At 44.2% G+C, this 20,534-nt stretch overlaps 1 protein-coding gene across 4 annotated transcripts in view; it reads right to left on the reverse strand.

Annotated features, from left to right (window-relative positions):
- Window positions 1–20,534, reverse strand: part of NKTR (natural killer cell triggering receptor) — a 492,868-nt gene that overhangs the window by 309,362 nt on the left and 162,972 nt on the right. For 3 of the 4 annotated variants that reach the window (XM_086941096.1, XM_086941095.1, XM_086941094.1), the window contains exons 5-6: window positions 3,590–3,634; window positions 1,133–1,220 (exon numbers count right to left, since the gene is read on the reverse strand). In XM_086941096.1, the coding sequence (XP_086797222.1) occupies window positions 1,133–1,220; window positions 3,590–3,634 (133 nt within the window). Of the gene's footprint in view, window positions 1–1,132; window positions 1,221–3,257; window positions 3,286–3,589; window positions 3,635–20,534 lie in introns of all 4 variants that reach the window. The other variant, XM_086941097.1, reaches the window with a different exon arrangement.

The following is a 20,534-nucleotide window of genomic DNA, read 5'->3' on the forward strand; positions in this document are numbered from 1 at the left end:
CCCAATCTAATGAGACCAATGATTATCGTTGGCACTTTGTGCTTCTTGGCGCTATTCCTACATCTAGAAAATTAAATTTATATCTAGTTCATCTTACTAGATTTTGGTCATTTTGGTGTCAACTTGTGTATTAAATTTAACAACATCTGTTTGGGATTTTAATTGTTTTGCATTTAGACTTTGTTACTTATTTGGTACTGCATGAATAGTTTACAAATTGCCCTAGGTTAAGCCTGTCTGTGCTGTGCCATAGCTACCAGAGGGTTGAGTTCCGCTCACTATAGTGGTGGAAAAGTTCACCCCGAAAAGAGTTGATTATTCCTTGAGATGGGTAGTTACCCACTCCCATTTTTCCGATTTCTTACAAATAGGCAGCAAAAGTTAAATAATTTGTGTACATGAACAACCAGTGTTTTCAATCAGTAAAGCCACTGGCAATTGAGGGAGGGGGTGGGGGAGCAATCAGTGTGTTGAATGCATCCTGAGACAAAGATCAAAAAAATCTATTAAAAAAGGTCTGAAAGATTTTTAAACACTTAAAATGGAGACAACCCCTCTGCTCAACTACAAAAACAAATGATTGATGAAACTTTCAACAAATATAGCTATGCCGAATTTTACGAGAAGGCTTTTACATCGCTTATGTAAAGGCTACAAAACCTTGAGAACTGACAGGGACTGCTACAGGACACAGATCTATAGAAAAAGCATTAAAAATTAGTTTTACACAACCCTTTTCACAATGAATAATTGTGAAGGTTTTTTAATAATGAGACTCTTCCTGAAGACACTTTATCCATTCAGAGTTTTTCTATCCGTTAAAGTACGGAAGTTATACATGCTCTTGCCCGCTTCTTTTTCTAAAACACATCAAAGGGAAAGTGTTCTATGATCCCTGAGATAACATACCTTCTGATACTTTCTGCCAAAATTGCATACAAACTGTGAAAACCGTGTACTGTAACAAACACAATGCTGAGTTAAGAGGAACATATTTCAACAGGCAGCAGTGTATGTCTGCGCTGTAAACACTATCAATTACTGCTAACGCAAAAAAAAGGAAGCTCACAATACAGTTCTCAGTAAGAATGCATCTCTTTCAAAGTCAAATGTTTGAATGTGGCCTACTCACATGAAAAACTGGGAACCATTAGTATGCTTCCCTCGGTTAGCCATTGATAAAAGGAATGCCCTGTCATGTTTGAGAATAAAGTTTTCATCTGTTTGGGGGGAAAGAAATAAGGTTAGTCACTCCAACTGTAAAGCAATAGGTGATATTAGTCACACATAAATGTCAGATACAATTCTATGTACAGCAGAGAGATTTTTAAATATGCGTACCTCTTACAGTTAACTATAAAATACAGGAAAATTGGCACAGAAATAGAGCACGCCAAATTTCTAAATGAAGAGATGAGACTTGATTTACAGTAGCTACATCCTCTGTCGACAAAAACAAAAGCTAGGGCAGTTTTTGGTTGCCTTTCAGAGCACAATTTCAAGATGAGCATTTCTGTACAAGGCAACGTGTGAAAAATTACCCCTGAAATATCGCACATTTCTGGGGGCAGGAGCATTCTAGAAAGATAAGCCAGGAATCATGCACCTTAGGAGGACAATTTCATAGCCTACATCTAGTAGCTCTCAACATGTGGCAAGAATGAAGAAGTGGTTATGTTTACTTTGTTGCTTGGATTGCGGACAGATGATGAAAACAAAGACCAAGAAGTATGAGAAGGAAAAAAAATACAAAACCAGAAAAGAATGCAACAGATGCTGCCTCAAAAAACAAACCTCCAACACAAAGTAAAATATAAACCAACAAAAAAAGAAAAAATAATTGAAAGCATGTGTTTTGTGTTAATTTGTATATACTGCTGGACCCAAAGGAATATGGTCCATTACACTCTAGTCAAAACACTGGAGCATATTAGAAAAATACCCACGATTTACAGATGTTCTCAGGATGCCATGAAAAATATTAATACTTTAATGTACTCATTGCACAAAATTGTGTGATATGAAGAAATCTAAATGGTATATTAATTGAGCTACTACTACTACAATCACAAAACACAACTGGTTGCTATTGGAATTAATTAAAATAGAAACATTACTTTAGCATATGCGTATGACTAGCATTTACTAATAAGATTTATATAAAGTCTTGACTATGCAGTTTAACTTTTTTTTTCTACAGTAGTTAGTGTGCTCTATAGAATTAACAATTAGAAACCTAACCCTGTTAAAATACAGCACCATCAACTGCAATCCTATCCACCCAAAGCATGACAGATCTGAATCAAAAGTTTTACAAAATGAGTACTGAGAAACCAGAGTAGGATTAATCTATTCTTTTATTACCTACTATATTAAATCCTGTATGCAACCAACTAGATATAAGCAACAAAATCAGGGTTTCAATCTAGTTTCGAAACTCAACTGGTTCAACTGCTTACACCAACAAAAAAAATCTTCAAAAGGATATGGCACATGAATGCTGCAAGTAGCATTAAAAAATGCAAACCCAAAAAGAGGAATCCACACGATGCTTTGTAATCATGCAGCTTCAACAGATTGTACCTGCTCGTCTATCTTTGGTGCAGGCCCAGCTGGGATCCACCTAGTTATACACTTGAATAGAAATGGCACTTCAAGAAAATAAAATGCAGTGTAGAGATGGGTACTCAAAGATTAGAAGGTAAAACACCCGAGTATTACTATCCTGGGTCAAGTAAAAAGGAAATTACGGAAACACACACACAAGATATCTGGCAAACCAAAAATATTAGGAAATTCAATGGGCTCAAGATGCTTCATATATGTTTGTTCCTAACACACCTGCAATGAGGTTCAAACAATTGCTTAACTTACGCCTTTCCAAGAGTAAGCTTGAGCGAGAAGACAAGCCACGAAAAGACATGCTAAAAGTGAGAGGCCTTCAGTAAATGATACATTTAACTGAAGGTAATTTCAGGTGAATTACATACAGACCTTATATGTGAGGAAAAAAATTCCACATTTATGTCTAACTTTGTATCAAGAGGATAAAAAGGATTGTTATAAGTGGATTTATTTCAAGTGCAGATGAAATCTTCTGACAAATAATTATGGGTCCAAAAATAAATTATTTAATAACTCTCCAAATCTTCAATCTACACAGAAATCCTGTAATGGAGTACCCATGAAGTAATCTGTGTACTAGGGATGGTGCAAGGGAATAGAGTGTATTGTGTTACTGAGCTTTTGTCGCTTACCTTCTCATTTTGCAAAAGACCACATTCTCTATAAATAAAAGAATATGTTGACAGTTTTAGGCAGGAAGAGAGGAGATTTTCATGAATAAAGTTGCCTAATCTCCATGCTGAAAGTCGCGTTTAACCAACAACATTAAAACTTTTTTTTCAGCTTTAATTAGGCTTCTACTAAATATTTACTCAGAACATCATGCATAAGAAATATTTTCATGCAACATTAGCTTCATGCATAAAGTAAGCTTATCAGTAGATAACATGACAATCTAGGGACTCAAACTAGCTTGTCACAAGCGGTGTGGTACACAGGTATTAAGAGGGTACTTCTCACTTACCTTTAAAATAGCCGCCATAAATAGATTCACCTCCTTTTCCATTACCTATAAAAGAAACTTTGTATGAGTGCAGGTGACAGATTCCCAGCAAAATTTTTCTAAAGAAATTTCTTCTTTGAGGTAAAGGCGAGAGTTGCGGCTACAAATGCAGTGACTGATCAAGGCAGGTTTGTAAGAATAAAGGTAAAAATAATCATAATACATTTATTCCAACAACCTCTCCATACAACCTAGACTAAGGTAGAAACAAAAAATATTTGTAGACTACTCTACAATCATCAGACTGTATCATGGTGTATGAACTGATGTGATAACGCACCTGATTGTAGATATGAACGGCACAGAGCAGGGATGCATTCTGCTTCACCAATGCCTTTAATATTATGCAAGTTAAGTGCATGGCTGCTCAGACACACTGGGTACCGCCATCATTATTTGTTCCTCTCCTGCTCTGAAGCACATACAATACTTCGCAAAGTTTTCGAGATGGTACAAGCAATGCTGATCTCACAATGTTACTGCTAATTAAGAGCACTGTTCTCATTTACATCCAAGCACACTAGAGCCATGTCTACCAACACAAGGGCCCCATGCATACAGCTAAATATGAACAAATTATCAAGCAACTGGACACTGCATACAAGTCAATGCACAGACTAACAACCACTGATATTTTCACGGACTGAGTGGAGAAATAATTAAATCGCTTGAATAAACATCCATATTTGAAAAATAATACTTGATTAAACCCAGACTACAACATTGGCAGTATCAATCTTTTTGGCACCTTGACAATAATAGCTAACCTGAATGTATCCAGTTGCAACTGGCATCAACATCAGAAAAGTCTCTCTGGAAGTTGGAAAGACAGTGGTCAAAATGCCACAAGAGGACATGGACAAATGCTTTTAAAATAAAGAAAGGTTTTAAACATATTGAACTAAGCTGAAAAAGCTTACAAAGATACATAAAAAAGGAACCCTGTGTTCTGGGGTCGTGTCTTAACAGGGAAAAATCATTTAGGAAACATTTTTATAACGGTGCCTGCTGGGTTTGTGAAAGTTCCTCCCTAAAACTGGCAGAGCACTTTCTGCTATGAGGGGACGTGCCTGTTCTTAATATTTTCATTTGAAAATAAAATCTGTTTGAGCAGCAACACCATTCCATATGATTTGATCTCCACTTTGATCTTTTATTGCATTTTAATATATAGATTTAATTTTGAGCTTCAGACATGAAAAAAGTTAAGTTTTACGAAGAAAAGATTTTATGTAGTGCTAAAGGGTTTCGGAGACAGAATAATATAGGTAATCCAGTTACAGTCAGTGAGACAAAATATACAATCGCATCGTAAAGCATTGTACGCATCAATTATATTTAAAGGTACCGTAAGTTTATGAGTTTTATTTATTTTATGTATTTATTTTAAAAGTTTTATATAGCGCTGGCTAGACACAGAGGTATCAGAGCGCTTTACATGGTTAGGATTGTGGTTCTAATTGTTGAATGATTGTTCGATTATTATATGAGAAGAGATCGGACAAAGAGGGTAAATAAGCATTATCAGGTAAGTTGGCAAGTCAACCCACTGGAAGCAGTAACAGGTGAGATTCCAGCAGAAAGGGACATTTATTTCATTGTTAATAGATAATGGTATTCTTATCTAACCGCAAAATGTTCCCACGATGATATCAGCATCTTCTGTGTAAATCTACACATCGCGTAGGCTTCATCAGTTTTTTAACAGTTGCACTTTGTGCACATTTTCTCTACTATATGTGAAGCAAATTTCGTATTAATGGCTGTTACCCAAACGAAAAATAGTTTGTTCATGTTCAATAACCATTTTACATTCTCTAATATTACGTCTAGCAGTGTACGTCCTTTTATCAAGGTTTATGGTTTTAATTAACTAAAACAAATTCAATACTACAACGACCATGATGGGAATGTAAAGGTCCACTGGACTTTGTCTGAATTTCCTTTCAGGTGCAATGAACACTTGAAAATTGATGAAGAAATATGTATGTTGCAGAACATCAATGTTGACTAACAAGTTTCTTTCTCTTTTGCTGGAGGAGGATGAGGTGGCGAGTTCTTCTCCCACACTCTTTCTTGGATTAATATTTAAACACCAGGGAAAAGCACTGGAATGGATCACCTCATTCCTTACTGGAAGAACCCAGAGAATCCACCTCCCACCATTCAAGTCAGAGGCCACTGAAGTCATTTGTGGCGTTCCTCAAGGATCCTCACTCAGTCCCACCCTCTTCAACATCGCACGCCAACACAACCTCAACATCATCTCCTACGCTGACGACACTCAACTTATCCTCTCACTCACCAAAGACCCTAACACCGCCAAAACCAACCTACATGAAGGAAAGAAGTAGCCGAGTGGATGAAGCACACCCGTCTGAAACTGAATTCAGACAAAACAGAAGTCCTTATCCTAGGTACCTCCCCCTCCGCCTGGGACGACTCTTGGTGGCCAGAGGGCCTCGGAAAAGCACCCATCCCGACGGATCATGCACGGAACCTAGGCGTCATCCTGGATTCCTCACTCTCGATGACCAGACAAGTCAACGCCGTTTCATCATCTTGCTTCAACATTCTTCGCATGCTCAAAAAAACATTTCGCTGGATCCCTACCGAAACTAGAAAAACGGTCACCCACGCTCTGGTTACAAGCCGCCTGGACTATGGAAACACCCTATACGCCGGTACCACCGCAAGATTTCAGAAAAAACTCCAACGCATCCAGAACGCATCAGCCAGACTCATACTAGACATCCCGCGTAACGACCACATCTCTGGTCACCTGAAAAACCTCCACTGGCTCCCCGTCAATAAGAGGATAACATTCCGTCTCCTAACCCACGCACACAAAGCACTCTACGAACTTGGACCCGAATGCCTCAACACACGACTCTCCTTCTACACCCCCTCCCGCCAGTTACGTTCCTCCAACCAAGCCCTTGCTGCTGTACCTCGTATCAACAAAACCACCATGGGAGGTAGATCCTTTTCCTACCTGGCGGCTAAAACCTGGAACTCACTTCCCATGCACCTTCGCCTCACTCAGAACCACCTAGCATTCAGAAAGCAACTTAAAACCTGGATTTTCGACAAGTAATCCCCCACCCTTCTCCAAGCGCCTTGAGACCCTCCGGGTATGTAGCGCGCTATATACATTTACTGAATTGAATTGAATTGAATACCACATTTTCATTTGATTTTGGAACATCTGGAACTAGTTGCCCTAGTGCAGTTCCAGTTAATGTTTTCGGTGAAGAACTATGGGGATTCTTTGCATTCACAACCACTAATCAATGCTTTGTGAGCATTATCTTTGACAAGCAAACTTTGCCTTTCTTAATTTTCACTGTTAACCATACTAATCTGCACTCTTTGGCCCAAAAGAAAAAGAACCAAGCCATAGTGTTTTCTTTAGGAGGGATTCAGTGTTCTTCACACTTTGGGGTCCCTTTCTAAAAGCATTTATGAGTACATAAAGTAGTACTACCGTAGTACTCATTTATGTACTTTCATAACACTTTCTGAACCAGCCCCAAAACGTCTAACTCCATTCGTAGAAGTGCAAAGAATAGACAGTAGTCCTTTCTATTTGTAGTATTTGTATATGAATATATCAATTTTTGATGGTTTGATGCCACGGCACGAAGGCACATAAAGTACACAAAATATTACTACAGGCGTACTACTTTACAAGTTCGAAAATTACTTTGATTTGATCATTTATATTTGCGAACAAATGCCCGAAGGCTTCAAGGTGCTAAATGCAGTTAGACTACTGGGGGGCGAGAGCATCATTCCAGAGCTAAAGTGACATTATAAGGCAAAAAGTCAGGTTTTCAAGGCCTTATGTAAAGGAAAATGAGCTTCCAGACAGGAGATGGATTGAGGGGGGAGTATTCCAAAACGTAGATGCAGCCACAGCAATAGCCCCATCTTGCCCTTCAAAACCGAGGAATAAGCAACATATTTTTACCAGCAGAACACAACTGTCTAGAAAGAACATAACATTCAAAGACATGCTTAACTCCCTCAGGGCCTGAATTATGAAGTGCCTTATGGACAATGCATAAGGCCTTGAAGGTAATTTCTGTAGACGCGGCAGGGAGCCAATGCAGTTTCCGAATAGAAGCAGAGACTGAATGATCTTTAGGAAGATCCAAAATTAGTCTTGCTGCAATATTCTGGAAAAGCTACAACTTGTCAAAGGCTGTCTTATTAATGTCCAGATAGAGCACGTGGCAATAATCCATCTTGGACATAATAAGTTCCACAGCCGCATGTTTAAACGCAGGAAAGGAAATAATCCGAAACACCTTCCTAAGGGTCTCAATCACCCAAAAACAGGATGATACTGTCCTATTGACCTGAAGATTAAAGGACAGATTGCTGTCAACCAGAACGCCAAGATTCTTTGCGGAGTCTGCATGGCTGAAACATTGCCCTAGCATTTCTGGCCGTCAAGAATGGGTCTAAATATTTGTCAGCTACCAAAGATCAAAACTTCGGTTATGTCCCCTTTTAGTCACAGGTAGTTTGTTACCATTCATGTGGCCACAGCAGGCATGCAGTTGTTAAAATTGGTGGCGGAGGCCTCGATGTCCTTTGTGATAGACACAATTATTTGTGTGTCTTCAGCATAGGATAACGCCTGAAGACCAAAAGATCAAAACAGTTTGGCCAGAGGGGAGACATATATATTAAACAAAGTTGGGCTCATAGATAAGCCCTGCTGAACCTCACTCTATGGGGTCAGAGTAGAAGTGGTCCACCACTACTGTCTGTGACCAATCCTTCAGGAAGGATGACAAAAGCTTCAAGGCTAAGTCTGTGACACCAATTTCTTGTAGGCGGCCAATCATCCTGGTGGGAGAAATGGTGTTGAAGGCTGCAGATAGGTCCAACCAGGTGGCACCACAACCTGTCCAGTATCAACCAGGCAGCGGATGTTATTGACTGTGGATAATAGTGCTGTCTCTGTCCCATGGTTACTCCTAAATCCATACTGCGAAATGTCCAGCAGATGCTGTGTTGTTCCAATTAAGTAATCAACTGTATAGTAAGAAGTTTCTCCAAGATCTTGGCTGGGATGGGTAGCAAAGAATTGGGCTGATAGTTTTTCAATTCAGAAGGGTCCAAATTGGAGTTTTCAAGCAGATGCTTAACAATTACAGTTATTCAACTTTGAGGATAGCATCCACAGGCAAGAGCCTGAATAACAGTTGCTTTGAGGTGGGGAATAATGATATACCCTCCAAACTGCATCAGTTTGGGAGACCAAGGTTCAAGTGTGGAGCCTGATTTAACACTTCGAATAAACTGTTTGGTCAGCTCATGGATTCGAGGGGAAACAGTAGAAAGACCGTAATCCCTGCTATTAGTATGTGGCGGGTTAGAAGCTATGTAATTATTCTTTTGGGAAAAGACGGAGGGCTCAGGATTGAGACTGTCCAGGGAACAGTAAATGTCAAAAACTTTGGTACGGAAGAATTTTGCCATACGATTACAGAAGACATGCAAACTCTCGTTATTGGAGGAGACAGAAGGTATAGAAAGAAGATTGATCAGTTTAAAGAGATCCCTAGAAGACTTGAGTGATGTAATCTACTCATTGCAGTAGAGGGATTTCTCTAGCCTAATGGCTGCTTTATATTCTACCAGAAAAGCCTTATAGCCTTCTCTTTCGAGCGGTTCATAGTGTTTACGCCAAGCGCGTTCTTGGCTGGACAGGTTTGTCTAAGTATTCTCAGCTTCTCTGAAAACCCAGGAGATGTGGGATACTTCCTACATACATAGGATTCTTTAACCCCTTCGCTGCTGATGACGAGCTCAGCTCGTCATCAGCCACGTGGCGTGTGCTGATGACGAGCTCATCATGTAACGCAGCTTTTTAAAAAAAGCCACACAGCGCAAAAATCGCCGCAGCAGCGATGCGGTTAAGGGGAGCAAGAGTCAATAGCTGCCGTAAGCCATGTTGAATACTCTATAGCTGCCAGATCAGTGTCATTAGGGTCAGTCCAGGTTTGATTGTTAAGAGCCCATAAAAAGGATTCCTAACTTATACCTTTCCAATTTCTTTTAAACATTTTTAAACACCTTTTAAACACCCCTCAGAGCCGTTTCAATGTGTGGAGGGAAAGAAAAGTGAAAAAGGGACAGCAGGGTGGTCAGACCATATGAGGGGAAGAGGTTTATCAACCCTAAGGCGTTGGCTATTGGAAAAAATGCTATCAATAATGTGTCCTCCACTTTGGAACTTCGTCCCATTATACTTATTTATTTTGTGTTTTTGTAGCTCAAACGTGGCTTCATGGCTAAAAGAGTGATTTGCAGACAACTACAAATACCAGCTGTAACAAGAGGTACATATGAAAAGAAGCATTAAACTTAAGCACATTACCAGCTAGTTGGGGATAGATTGTCTGACGAGATAGGCTCTGTAAGTCTTTTCTGAAGTATAAAGAGACTGTGCTGAGTCTTCTTTTCTTCGGGATACATTTTTGCCATCTGGAGGTTAGACAAGTGAAGGGCTGGTTTACAGTCTTCTTGTTTTTGGAATTTCTGGTAAAAAGCAGCATTTGTCCAGCATGATTTTGTTGGCTCTTGTACTGAGTAGTTTCTCCTTTCAGTACATTGGTAGACCAGACTGAAAGTTTTTAGAGTTAACTGCTAAACCGTTGTACATGCCCGAGTGTTCTTAACATGCTGTACGAAAAAGATGGAGCACAAACTGATCCTTCTCATGTGGGATCTTCACGGCTAAATCACTCCTCTTCTAAGGGTATCTTTCAGTTCACCTTTTGTTAACTTTGTAAAGCTCAAAGACCACTCCCAAGACATATCCAAGGAATGTGAGGCTTAACATTTCAAACAAACAACAATACTGTAAAGAAATAACTCAAACCAAAATGTACCTAAATAATACCAAATATTTTTAACAAAAAAAGGAGAAAAATAGATAAAATGCTCCAAAGATACATATAAAAATGAAATAGTGCCGCAAAACCTTAACAAACGACTGGTCAATAGGATTTCTTGACAAAAGATAAGAATCCTGAAAAATGACCAAGAATTTCATTTCAAGACTGAAGGCTATCATTATGCATAAATCTTTTAAATGCCACTCCAACACAGCACTTTAAAGAACACATTTCATTATACAATATTGACAATCCAGAATAGGACCTTCACCTACATGAAAATAGTCCAAGCATGGAATCATCTTTCTCTTAAATGCTGCTCCTCATTTAGATAAGTAGCACATTAATTTGCTTTGCATTTTTCCATATCCTTAGTGGTTGTATTGCTGTTTGGATGGTTTCCAATTTATGTAAACATGTTTGTTAGCTAATTGTCACCGTGTTGGTTGAGATTTCTCCTTGTGAGGTTCCCTTATCTATATTTCTGTTAGGCCCCGATTTGGGAGATTTCATTTTCTTTAAAATCTTTATTTCGGCTTTTTTGCCATAAAGGAGTACAATTGAAACAAATGTTTCCACAACACATAAATTAGTACAATTCATACAGCCATAAAGATAATTAAAATCAACCCTGGCATTCATTAACAATAAAAAATCGTCTCTTGGACCACATAGCTGACAAGTACTTTGAAATTGCAAATACAATGTGTCCGGACGTATCTGTCTTAAGGATTCTCAAAGCATGCAAACATTGGACGAAACCCATGTTTTTACATAACGGTACTAGCCAGTACTTCCTGGCTTTACTGTAGGCTGGGCAAAAAATAAGTATATGAAGTTTATCCTCTAAGCTACAGCTACACCCAGGACAAGATTTTGTCGTAGAGGTAGACCATTTGCTAGTAAAAGCCCTAAAGGTAATGTACCATATCTCCATTGTAAATATAGTTTCCTTGATCCAATGGGATAGATAACATCCATGAAATCCTCAAAGCAGTATGATATTTTAAATGTTAAAAATAATTTAGTCAAGGTGCCAGCGTGAGAATCATACAGTGTAGTGTGAAGTTTGTTATCCATAAAAGACCTCATGAGGGACTTGCCTGAAACCTCACGGCACGCCCTTTCCGGATCATGCCACAGAGCTGGCAGGCCCAATTTACCAAGGAATTTTTGCTGCACTTTTGCAACTTAGTATTTCCTTCAGTTCTAGCCTGTAGTTCAGCAGTTCTGGCGTTGTCCAGAGCCCGCGCCAGAACCTAAGGGGTTTTACTGCCAGCTCATCCTGTATAAAACTCAATCCCAGATCTAACCTTAGCGGAAGGAGCGGTGTACTTTGGGGAAGCGCCAGTAGCTACCGCATAAATTTGTTTTCCGCATTGGAAATCTCCGGCCTGCAAGAGTGCCCCCAGAGCTCCCCACCATAAAGAGCCGCTGCCCTCGCCTGGGTTTTGTATATCTCCAGCGCAGGGCTCACTGGTTTAAATGATGATGTATTGGACATCTTGAGAATTCCCCCGCCAATTAGGACAGTTTCAGTTGAGATTTAACCTTTTGGGGGCCTCAAGACAAGTTTTCATTTACCGTGACCCCTAGGTACTGGAAAGTCTGTACCCTCTCTAATCTGAGAGATCCCAAAATAGGTGTTGAGCGCGTAGATGCCGGCGGATTGAAGATCATAAATTTCGTTTTGTCCACGGTAATCTCCAGTGCGCGACAATGACAGAAGTCCGCAAAGCCGTCCAATACACGTTGGATCCCCATAGGAGACTTGGAAAGCAGGAGGGTGTCATCAGCGAACATAATCGCCGGAACCCTCCTGCCCGCCAACCTGGGTGCATCATTATTGGGGACCGCATCCAGATGAGATATTACACCATTCACATAGAGGCAAAACAGGGTCAGTGCCAAAACGCACCCCTGCCTCACCCCCGGCCAACTGGGAACCTGGATGACAGCGCCCCATTCCTCCCACATCTGACCTATGCGAAATTCCCTGCATGCAGCCTCATCAGAACCCTCAATATTTTGTGCGAAACGCCTAGCTCCAGAAGCACCGCCACAAGGTTTCCCCCTGGGTACTAAATCGAAAGCGGACCGAAGGTCCACAAACAGCATGTAGAGGCTGCCACCCTCTAATTTTGCCGTCTTCCAATAAAGTAGAATAAGGCGAAAGATCTGATCCATGGTGGATGTCTTCCTCCTAAAGCCAGCTTGATACGGGCTGAGGACATCATGTTCCTCCATCCACTCCTGCAGGCGATCCAAAATAAGCCGTGAGAAAATGTTTTGTGGAACGTCTATGAGGCTGATGGGGAGAGCCTTTCTTAAATATCGGGACTATCTCTGCTCCCAGTCAAGTACCGGGTACCTCCATTCCTCCAAGAACTGCATTAAACAGAATGTGCAAATAAGGTCCCCAGATCCTGGGTTGATGCTTAAAAAGGTCACCGGGGAGTTTATCAAGGCCAGGAGCTTTCCCCAGTGCAAGTTTCCCTATGGCATTACAGACCTCCTCGACAGTAAATTCCAACTCATCTAGCTGGACAGTTGATATAGTGGATGCCGGCGTAATTTCCAAACCAGGATCAGCTGAGTATAGGGCTTTAAAATGATCTTCCCAAACCCCGGCCTCAATGTTAGGTTCAATAGCAGATCTTGGTTCTCCAGACCCTGTACTAACTATTACCCTAAATCTGCATGCATCCCTGGAGTCTAAGGCGGAGGTTAGATTGCTCCACCTTTACATATCCCACTCTTTCTTCGAGTGATTCATTATTTCCTTGTAATGGAGTCTCAGAGTGCGGGTTTTAAGTTTGTCACTCCCATCCTTAAGAGCCGTAAGCAGATCAGTTTTTGCCTTCCTGCAGGAGGCATTGTACTAAGAGGATACTGGCACCCTTTTTCTCCTGCTAGGGCCCTGGGGATTAAAAGCTTCTGCTAAGAAGACTACTAATTCCTGGTGCACACACTGCAGTGTAACATTAAAATCAGGCACCAGGGGCTGAGTGGTTAGGGCATTAACCTTCATAAGAAGAGGTAAAATTGTGTTATACAGTTTAGATAATCCGTTTGAGGATGCCACAATGTTCCCCCACTCCCCCTCTGTTGTTAGAGTCATCCCATCTCCTATATTTGCCTCATCTTCATTTTCATTATCCTTTGGCCAAGGAAAAAGCATCTTCAGACTCAATACATTATGGTCGCTGTCGTCCCTAATGATTACCTCAAAATCGATGACCTTGGACCACAGCCGTGTCTCCACCATAATGTAATCTAGATTCTTGGCCCTTATTAAAAGTACACTTTGACGGAATGTCGAAGGGTGTCCGACCATTACAGGCCCTAATTGAATTGTTTAGAGTTAGGGCCGTAATCTGAATCGCTAGAGGGGACCAAGACTTCGAACAAGGCGACTGGCATGGCAGAATAACCCAATGTTCGTCCTCACCTGTAAGGGCTCCCTCGTTCAACCCCCTCAAGGGCTCAAAGTGACAATTTAGGTCACCAGCCACCATAGTATAAAAATCACTACTAAGAGTGTTCAGAAAGTGCGATAACTCCTCAACAGTTTTAGACTCTTTAGCCGAGCATACCGGGCGTGAATAAACATTCACAATGGCAAGTTTGAAAGAGTTGGGCCACTTCAAGAGCACGCACTAAATGTCATCAGAATAGGTGGAGATAGACTCACCCGTGCAACCCAGGTGTAAGCCGACCCAGGTCGGGAGGCCCCCAGATGGGCGTCCCTTACCTTCCCAGCGAGCAGGAACATGAAAGGCCGCAAATCCCACTCTATGTTGTGCCTCCCTGGCCCAAGTCTCCTGGAAGAGACAAATGTCGTTTCTATCCACAAAAGAGCCCCACTCTGGGCAGATTAATTTGTGTGGTAAACCTGCCACATTCCATGACATTATTAACATACACCTCGAATTACTAACATTCAAGCAAATAATATCACTCCCCAGTTGTACACCTTCACTTGAAGATTCATGAGGCGACTTTAGTGCTTGCACCCACTCTACAATCCCCTGGCCATCCTTACCACCACTCAGGCCGCTACCCTGGATGCTGTCCTGGGATTCTAGTTGATGGCCCGACAGTTGACTTCTCATTAGCTCCATGACACCCCCAATCTTGCTGACCATCCCACTAGAGTTTAGTCAGTCGACCTCATTTTCACAATTCGCAACATTGATCAAGTAGGGACACCTCTGCATTTTGATACATTTACCCCCAATGGTACATTGTTTTTCTTTTTCTGAGCCTATAGCTTACTCTACTGTGGCAGCTCCTGACTGTTTAAAATGTGTGCCTCAGCGCGTTTAGTCTACTCTGGAAACTCTCAACAGGCAGCTCTCAATGTCTATTCAGTGAGCGGCCTCTGCAACAGCATCCCCAGGATCACTGAAACCAAATCCAGACTCTGTGCATGATTGCAAATCAGCAAGCCACAATCGCCAAAGCCTGCCAGACGGAGTCGGCCTTTCAATGCGCCAGGCAAAACTCGGCATATCAAAAGAAATCGTTGGGCAATGGTGTGAGGCCAAGTCAGCGCATGATTTGGGGCCAATCTTGCTTTGTGCTAAGTCCTAATGCATATTACTGCTATTAAGCTGCCAATTTTGTAACTGTAACAATGTCATGATGTCAGTTAAAGTATCCTTCTTTGGAGTCAAGGAGATTTGACAGCCATAGGTCTTGAGAAGTTTCCAAGGTGAATTGATTTTTATGAGAGTGGAATATTATTCTGGTATGGATATTTTACTAGTATGGCAGAGAAAGTTATAGAATCACCAGAGTTCCCCGAGGGGCGAATTAACCCCTTCAATGCTCATGACTAGCTTAGCTGGTCATGAGGTACACCTCTCGTGTGCTCATGACGAGCTGAGCTCGTCATGAACAATGGGAATCAAGCACTTTCAGCACTGAAGAAGAATTCCAATAGCAGCGATGGTGTTAATGAAGAAATTATTAATAAGCTCATACTGCATGAATTGAGAAGTTGGGTTCGAGAGACCACTCCCAACATCATGGAAACGAGCATTTACAATGCAATGGTCTCGGCATTGTTAAAGTTAGAGCTATTGGCATTGCTCATAACATTATTTTTTATTTATGTTTTTGTTTTTAAAACATAAATAAATGGCATTGTCATTTACAGTGCCAATAGCTTAATCGCTTGCAAATGTGAGACCTATTGCATTTGCACCCACACACAGAGCCACACACACAAAGCCACCCACACACACATACAGAGCCACCCACACAGTCATTCACATAGAGCCACCCACAAACACACAGAGCCACCTACACACACACAGGGCCAGCCTCACACAGACAGAGCCACCTACCAAAACAGCTACCCACAGAGCCACACACACAGAGCCATCCTCACACACAGAGCCATCCTCACACAGACAGAGCCATCTACCAAAAAAGCTACCTCACACACACACAGAGCCACACACACAGACAGACAGAGCCACACACAGAGCCCAACGCACATACACACAGCCCAACACACACACACAGCCCAACACACAGAGCCCTCTGCCCAGAAACGCCCCAGGTAACAGAGGCAAGAAAAAAACCGATCACAAGCAGGGGCAAGACAAGAAAGAAAAAAATGATCACAAGCAGGGGCAAGAAAAAAACGATCACAAGCACACAGAGCCCTACACACACACACACACAGAGACCAACACACACACACAGAGCCCAACACACACACACCGAGCCCAACACACACACAGAGCCCAACACACACACACACAGAGCCCAACACACACACACACACACACAGAGCCCAACACACACACACACACACAGAGCCCAACACAAACACACAGAGCCCAACACACACACACAGAGCCCAACACACACACACAGAGCCCAACACACACACACAGAGCCCAACACACACACACAGAGCCCAACACACACACACATAGCCCAACACACACACACAGAGCCCAACACACACACACAGAGCCCAACACACACACACAGAGCCCAACACACACACACACAGAGCCCAACACACACACACACAGAGCCCAACACACACACACACAGAGCCCAACACACACACACACAGAGCCCAACACACACAGAGCCCAACACACACACACAGAGCCCAACACACACACACAGAGCCCAACACACACACACAGAGCCCAACACACACACATAGAGCCCAACACACACACATAGAGCCCTCTGCCCAGTAACGCCCCAGGGAACAGAGGCAAGAAAAACAACAAAAAAAAACGATCACAAGCAGAGGCAAGAAAAACAAGGGCTACAAAGCGTAAACAGTTCTTTTGAGTGTCATGTCATGCGCTCTTAAGAGTGTCATGTAACAGTGAGAGCATATGCCTGGAGGAGACTTGGCAAGGAGAGTTACTGAGAAAAATGTATTTGGAAGAGAAGAGTTTAAAGATATGTAAAGAGATGGTGGAGTGAATTATGTGCTAATGTGTGGACATCGAACACCACAGAAACTGCCTGCTAAAAACTGAAACCATTAGCACAAATTCAAAAGCTTGGCCAAAACCTATTGGAACACACAGAAATAAGTGCAAGTAAAATCACAAAGGACAGGCGCGGATTACTAGTTAACAGCATACGTTTATAACACAAACTATACATGTATCCATCGTACCCGTAAACCCCATATAAATTTAGTGACAGTCCTTTCAGATACCACGATCCTCTTTTCCCTCCTCGTTTTACAGACTCACCACAGACCTCCTTGTACGTCTTCACACAGAATATGTCCCACCACGGCAGTCACCTTCCTACTAGCAATTTGACACAGCCCTCTGCATGACGTCTCCACGCACAAGCCACTCCCCTTCCCATTCTTCCATCTCCGTAGTGACCACAGAACCCTGAGAAATACAACAAGCACAAACAACGAGGGGGCAGGACAGCAAGCACAAGCAACGAGGGGGCAGGACAGCAAGCACAGGCAACTAGGGGACAGGAGCAGGAAAGCAAGCACAAGCAACGAGGGGGCAGGACAGCAAGCACAAGCAACGAGGGGGCAGGAGAGCATGCACAAGCAACGAGGGGGCAGGACAGCAAGCACAACCAACGAGGGGGGGCAGGAGAGCAAGCACAACCAACGAGGGGGGGCAGGAGAGCAAGCACAACCAACGAGGGGGGCAGGAGAGCAAGCACAACCAACGAGGGGGGGCAGGAGAGCAAGCACAACCAACGAGGGGGGGCAGGAGAGCAAGAACAAACAACAAGGGGGCAGGAGAGCAAGCAAAAGCAACGAGGGGGCAGGAGAGCAAGCACAAGCAACGAGGGGGGCAGGAGAGCAAGCAGTAGCAACAAGGCGGGGCAGGAGAGCAAGCACAAGCAACAAGGGGGCAGGACAGCAAGCACAAGCAACAAGGGGGCAGGACAGCAAGCACAAGCAACGAGGGGGGGGAAGGAGAGCAAACAAGCAACGAGGGGGGGCAGGAGAGAAAGCACAAGCAACGAGGGGGCAGGAGAGCAAGCACAAGCAATGAAGGGGCAGGACAGCAAGCACAATCAACGAAGGGGCAGGACAGCAAGCACAAGCAACGAGGGGGCAGGACAGCAAGCACAAGCAACTAAGGGGGAGAACAGCAAGCACAAGCAACGAGGGGGCAGGACAGCAAGCACAATCAACGAGGGGGCAGGACAGCAAGCACAAGCAACGAGGGGGCAGGACAGCAAGCACAAGCAACGAGGGGGCAGGACAGCAAGCACAAGCAACGAGGGGGCAGGACAGCAAGCACAAGCAACGAGGGGGCAGGACAGCAAGCACCAGCAACGAGGGGGCAGGACAGCAAGCACCAGCAACGAGGGGGCAGGACAGCAAGCACGAGCAACGAGGGGGGGGTAGGACAGCAAGCACGAGCAACGAGGTGGCAGGACAGCAAGCACAAGCAACGAGGGGGGGCAGGAGAGCAAGCACAAGCAACGAGGGGGCAGTACAGTAAGCACAAGCAACAAGGGTGAGCAGGTCAGCAAGCACAAGCAACGAGGGGGCAGGACACTAAGCACAAGCAACGAGGGGGCAGGACACTAAGCACGAGCAACGAGGGGGCAGGACAGCAAGCACGAGCAACAAGGGGGCAGGACAGCAAGCACGAGCAACAAGGGGCGGCAGGAGAGCAAGCACAAGCAACGAGGGGGGGCAGGAGAGCAAGCACAAGCAACGAGGGGGGGCAGGAGAGCAAGCATAAGCAACGAGGGGGCAGGACAGCAAGCATAAGCAACGAGGGGGCAGGACAGCAAGCACAAGCAACGAGGGGGCAGGACAGCAAGCACAAGCAACGAGGGGGCAGGAGAGCATGCACAAGCAACGAGGGGGCAGGACAGCAAGCACAACCAACGAGGGGGGGCAGGAGAGCAAGCACAACCAACGAGGGGGGCAGGAGAGCAAGCACAACCAACGAGGGGGGGCAGGAGAGCAAGCACAACCAACGAGGGGGGGCAGGAGAGCAAGAACAAACAACAAGGGGGCAGGAGAGCAAGCAAAAGCAACGAGGGGGCAGGAGAGCAAGCACAAGCAACGAGGGACAGGACAGCAAGCATGTGCAACGAGGGGACAGGACAGCAAGCACGAGCAACGAGGGGCAGGAGAGCAAGCACGAGCAACGAGGGTCAGGAGAGCAAGCACGAGCAACGAGGGGCAGGAGAGCAAGCATGAGCAACGAGGGGGCAGGAGAGCAAGCACGAGCAACGAGGGGGGGCAGGAGAGAAAGCACAAGCAACGAGGGGGGGCGAAGAGCAAGACACAACCAGCGAGGGGGGGCGGAGAGCAAGCACAACCAGCGAGGGGGCAGGACAGCAAGCACAACCGGCGAGGGGGCGGGCAGGAGAGCAAGCACAACCAACGAAGGGGGGGGAGGAGAGAAAGCACAAGCAACGAGGAGGGGGGCGGAGAGCAAGCACAACCAACGAGGGGGGTCCATGAGCGCTCTGACTCACCGACTTCAACTGGCAGCGAAGCCGCCAAGGGCAGCAGAGGTGCTCGGATCCCCATCCTACAGGCGGCAGCTGGAACGAGAAGCAGGGCAGGCAGGCGACGGATCGGGGGACTTGCTCCCAAGCGGCCGCTGCCAACTCCAACAACAGGATAGCCTGAGGCGGCAGCAGCAGGTGAAAGCGCGTCACCTCCGGTCGGACAGCGAGGGATGAGGCGCGAGCAGGAGCAGCCCGGACTGAGCTCCCGTGTGTGGGAAGCGAGTCTGTGCCCGCGCCCTCTGGTCACTTTTTGTGGCCTCGCATGATAGGCATTTCTGTGCTCCCCCCATTCATTTTTTTCACCTGCCCAGTTTTAATTTGGAGAGTTCTTTTAATTAGATAACATTAAAAACACTTTTCATAACACTTTTCACGTTGAATAAGTATGTGGCCGGGATGCGCTGTGTGGAGAGGAAGCAGAGTCTGCTCACGCTGCCTGCACGCGCCAATCGGCCCTCTGATTGGTTAATAAGGAACACCAATCAGAGAGCTGACTTGGGCGTGCAGGCAGCGTGATGAGGGGCGTGCTCTCTGCCGGTGACGTCAGGGAGAGAAAGAACACCAAAAACACCCCCCGAATCCAGTCTTCGACGGAATGACGCCCCTCTCCTCCAATGGCTGGTCTTCGTTTAGGAAGCCAGCCAATGGAGAAGAGGGGCGGGTTCAAGCCCCCATACTGTAAACATTAAATCTCGTCTGCGCGACACTGCTGCGAAGTGTACGCTAGGCCGAGACCTAAAAAGGAAGAGTAAAAGGGGATCAGATAATAAATATTGGACCTTATCCGAGGGAGACTGATAATTGAGAAAAAAGAAAGAAAAGGAAGACTAAGCACAATGAAAAAGGGTACAAACCCTTACAGTGAGTATGAGGTCTTAGTATCTATAAAGGGAGAGGTACCTTAAGCGGCATATTACATAAAAGAAAATGTGTTCTATGCAGCACACAAGAGATGGGTGTCCTCGGTGGTATGCAAG

The sequence above is a fragment of the Lissotriton vulgaris genome, chromosome 10, assembly GCF_964263255.1.
Source record: "Lissotriton vulgaris chromosome 10, aLisVul1.2, whole genome shotgun sequence".
Taxonomy (NCBI): domain Eukaryota; kingdom Metazoa; phylum Chordata; class Amphibia; order Caudata; family Salamandridae; genus Lissotriton; species Lissotriton vulgaris.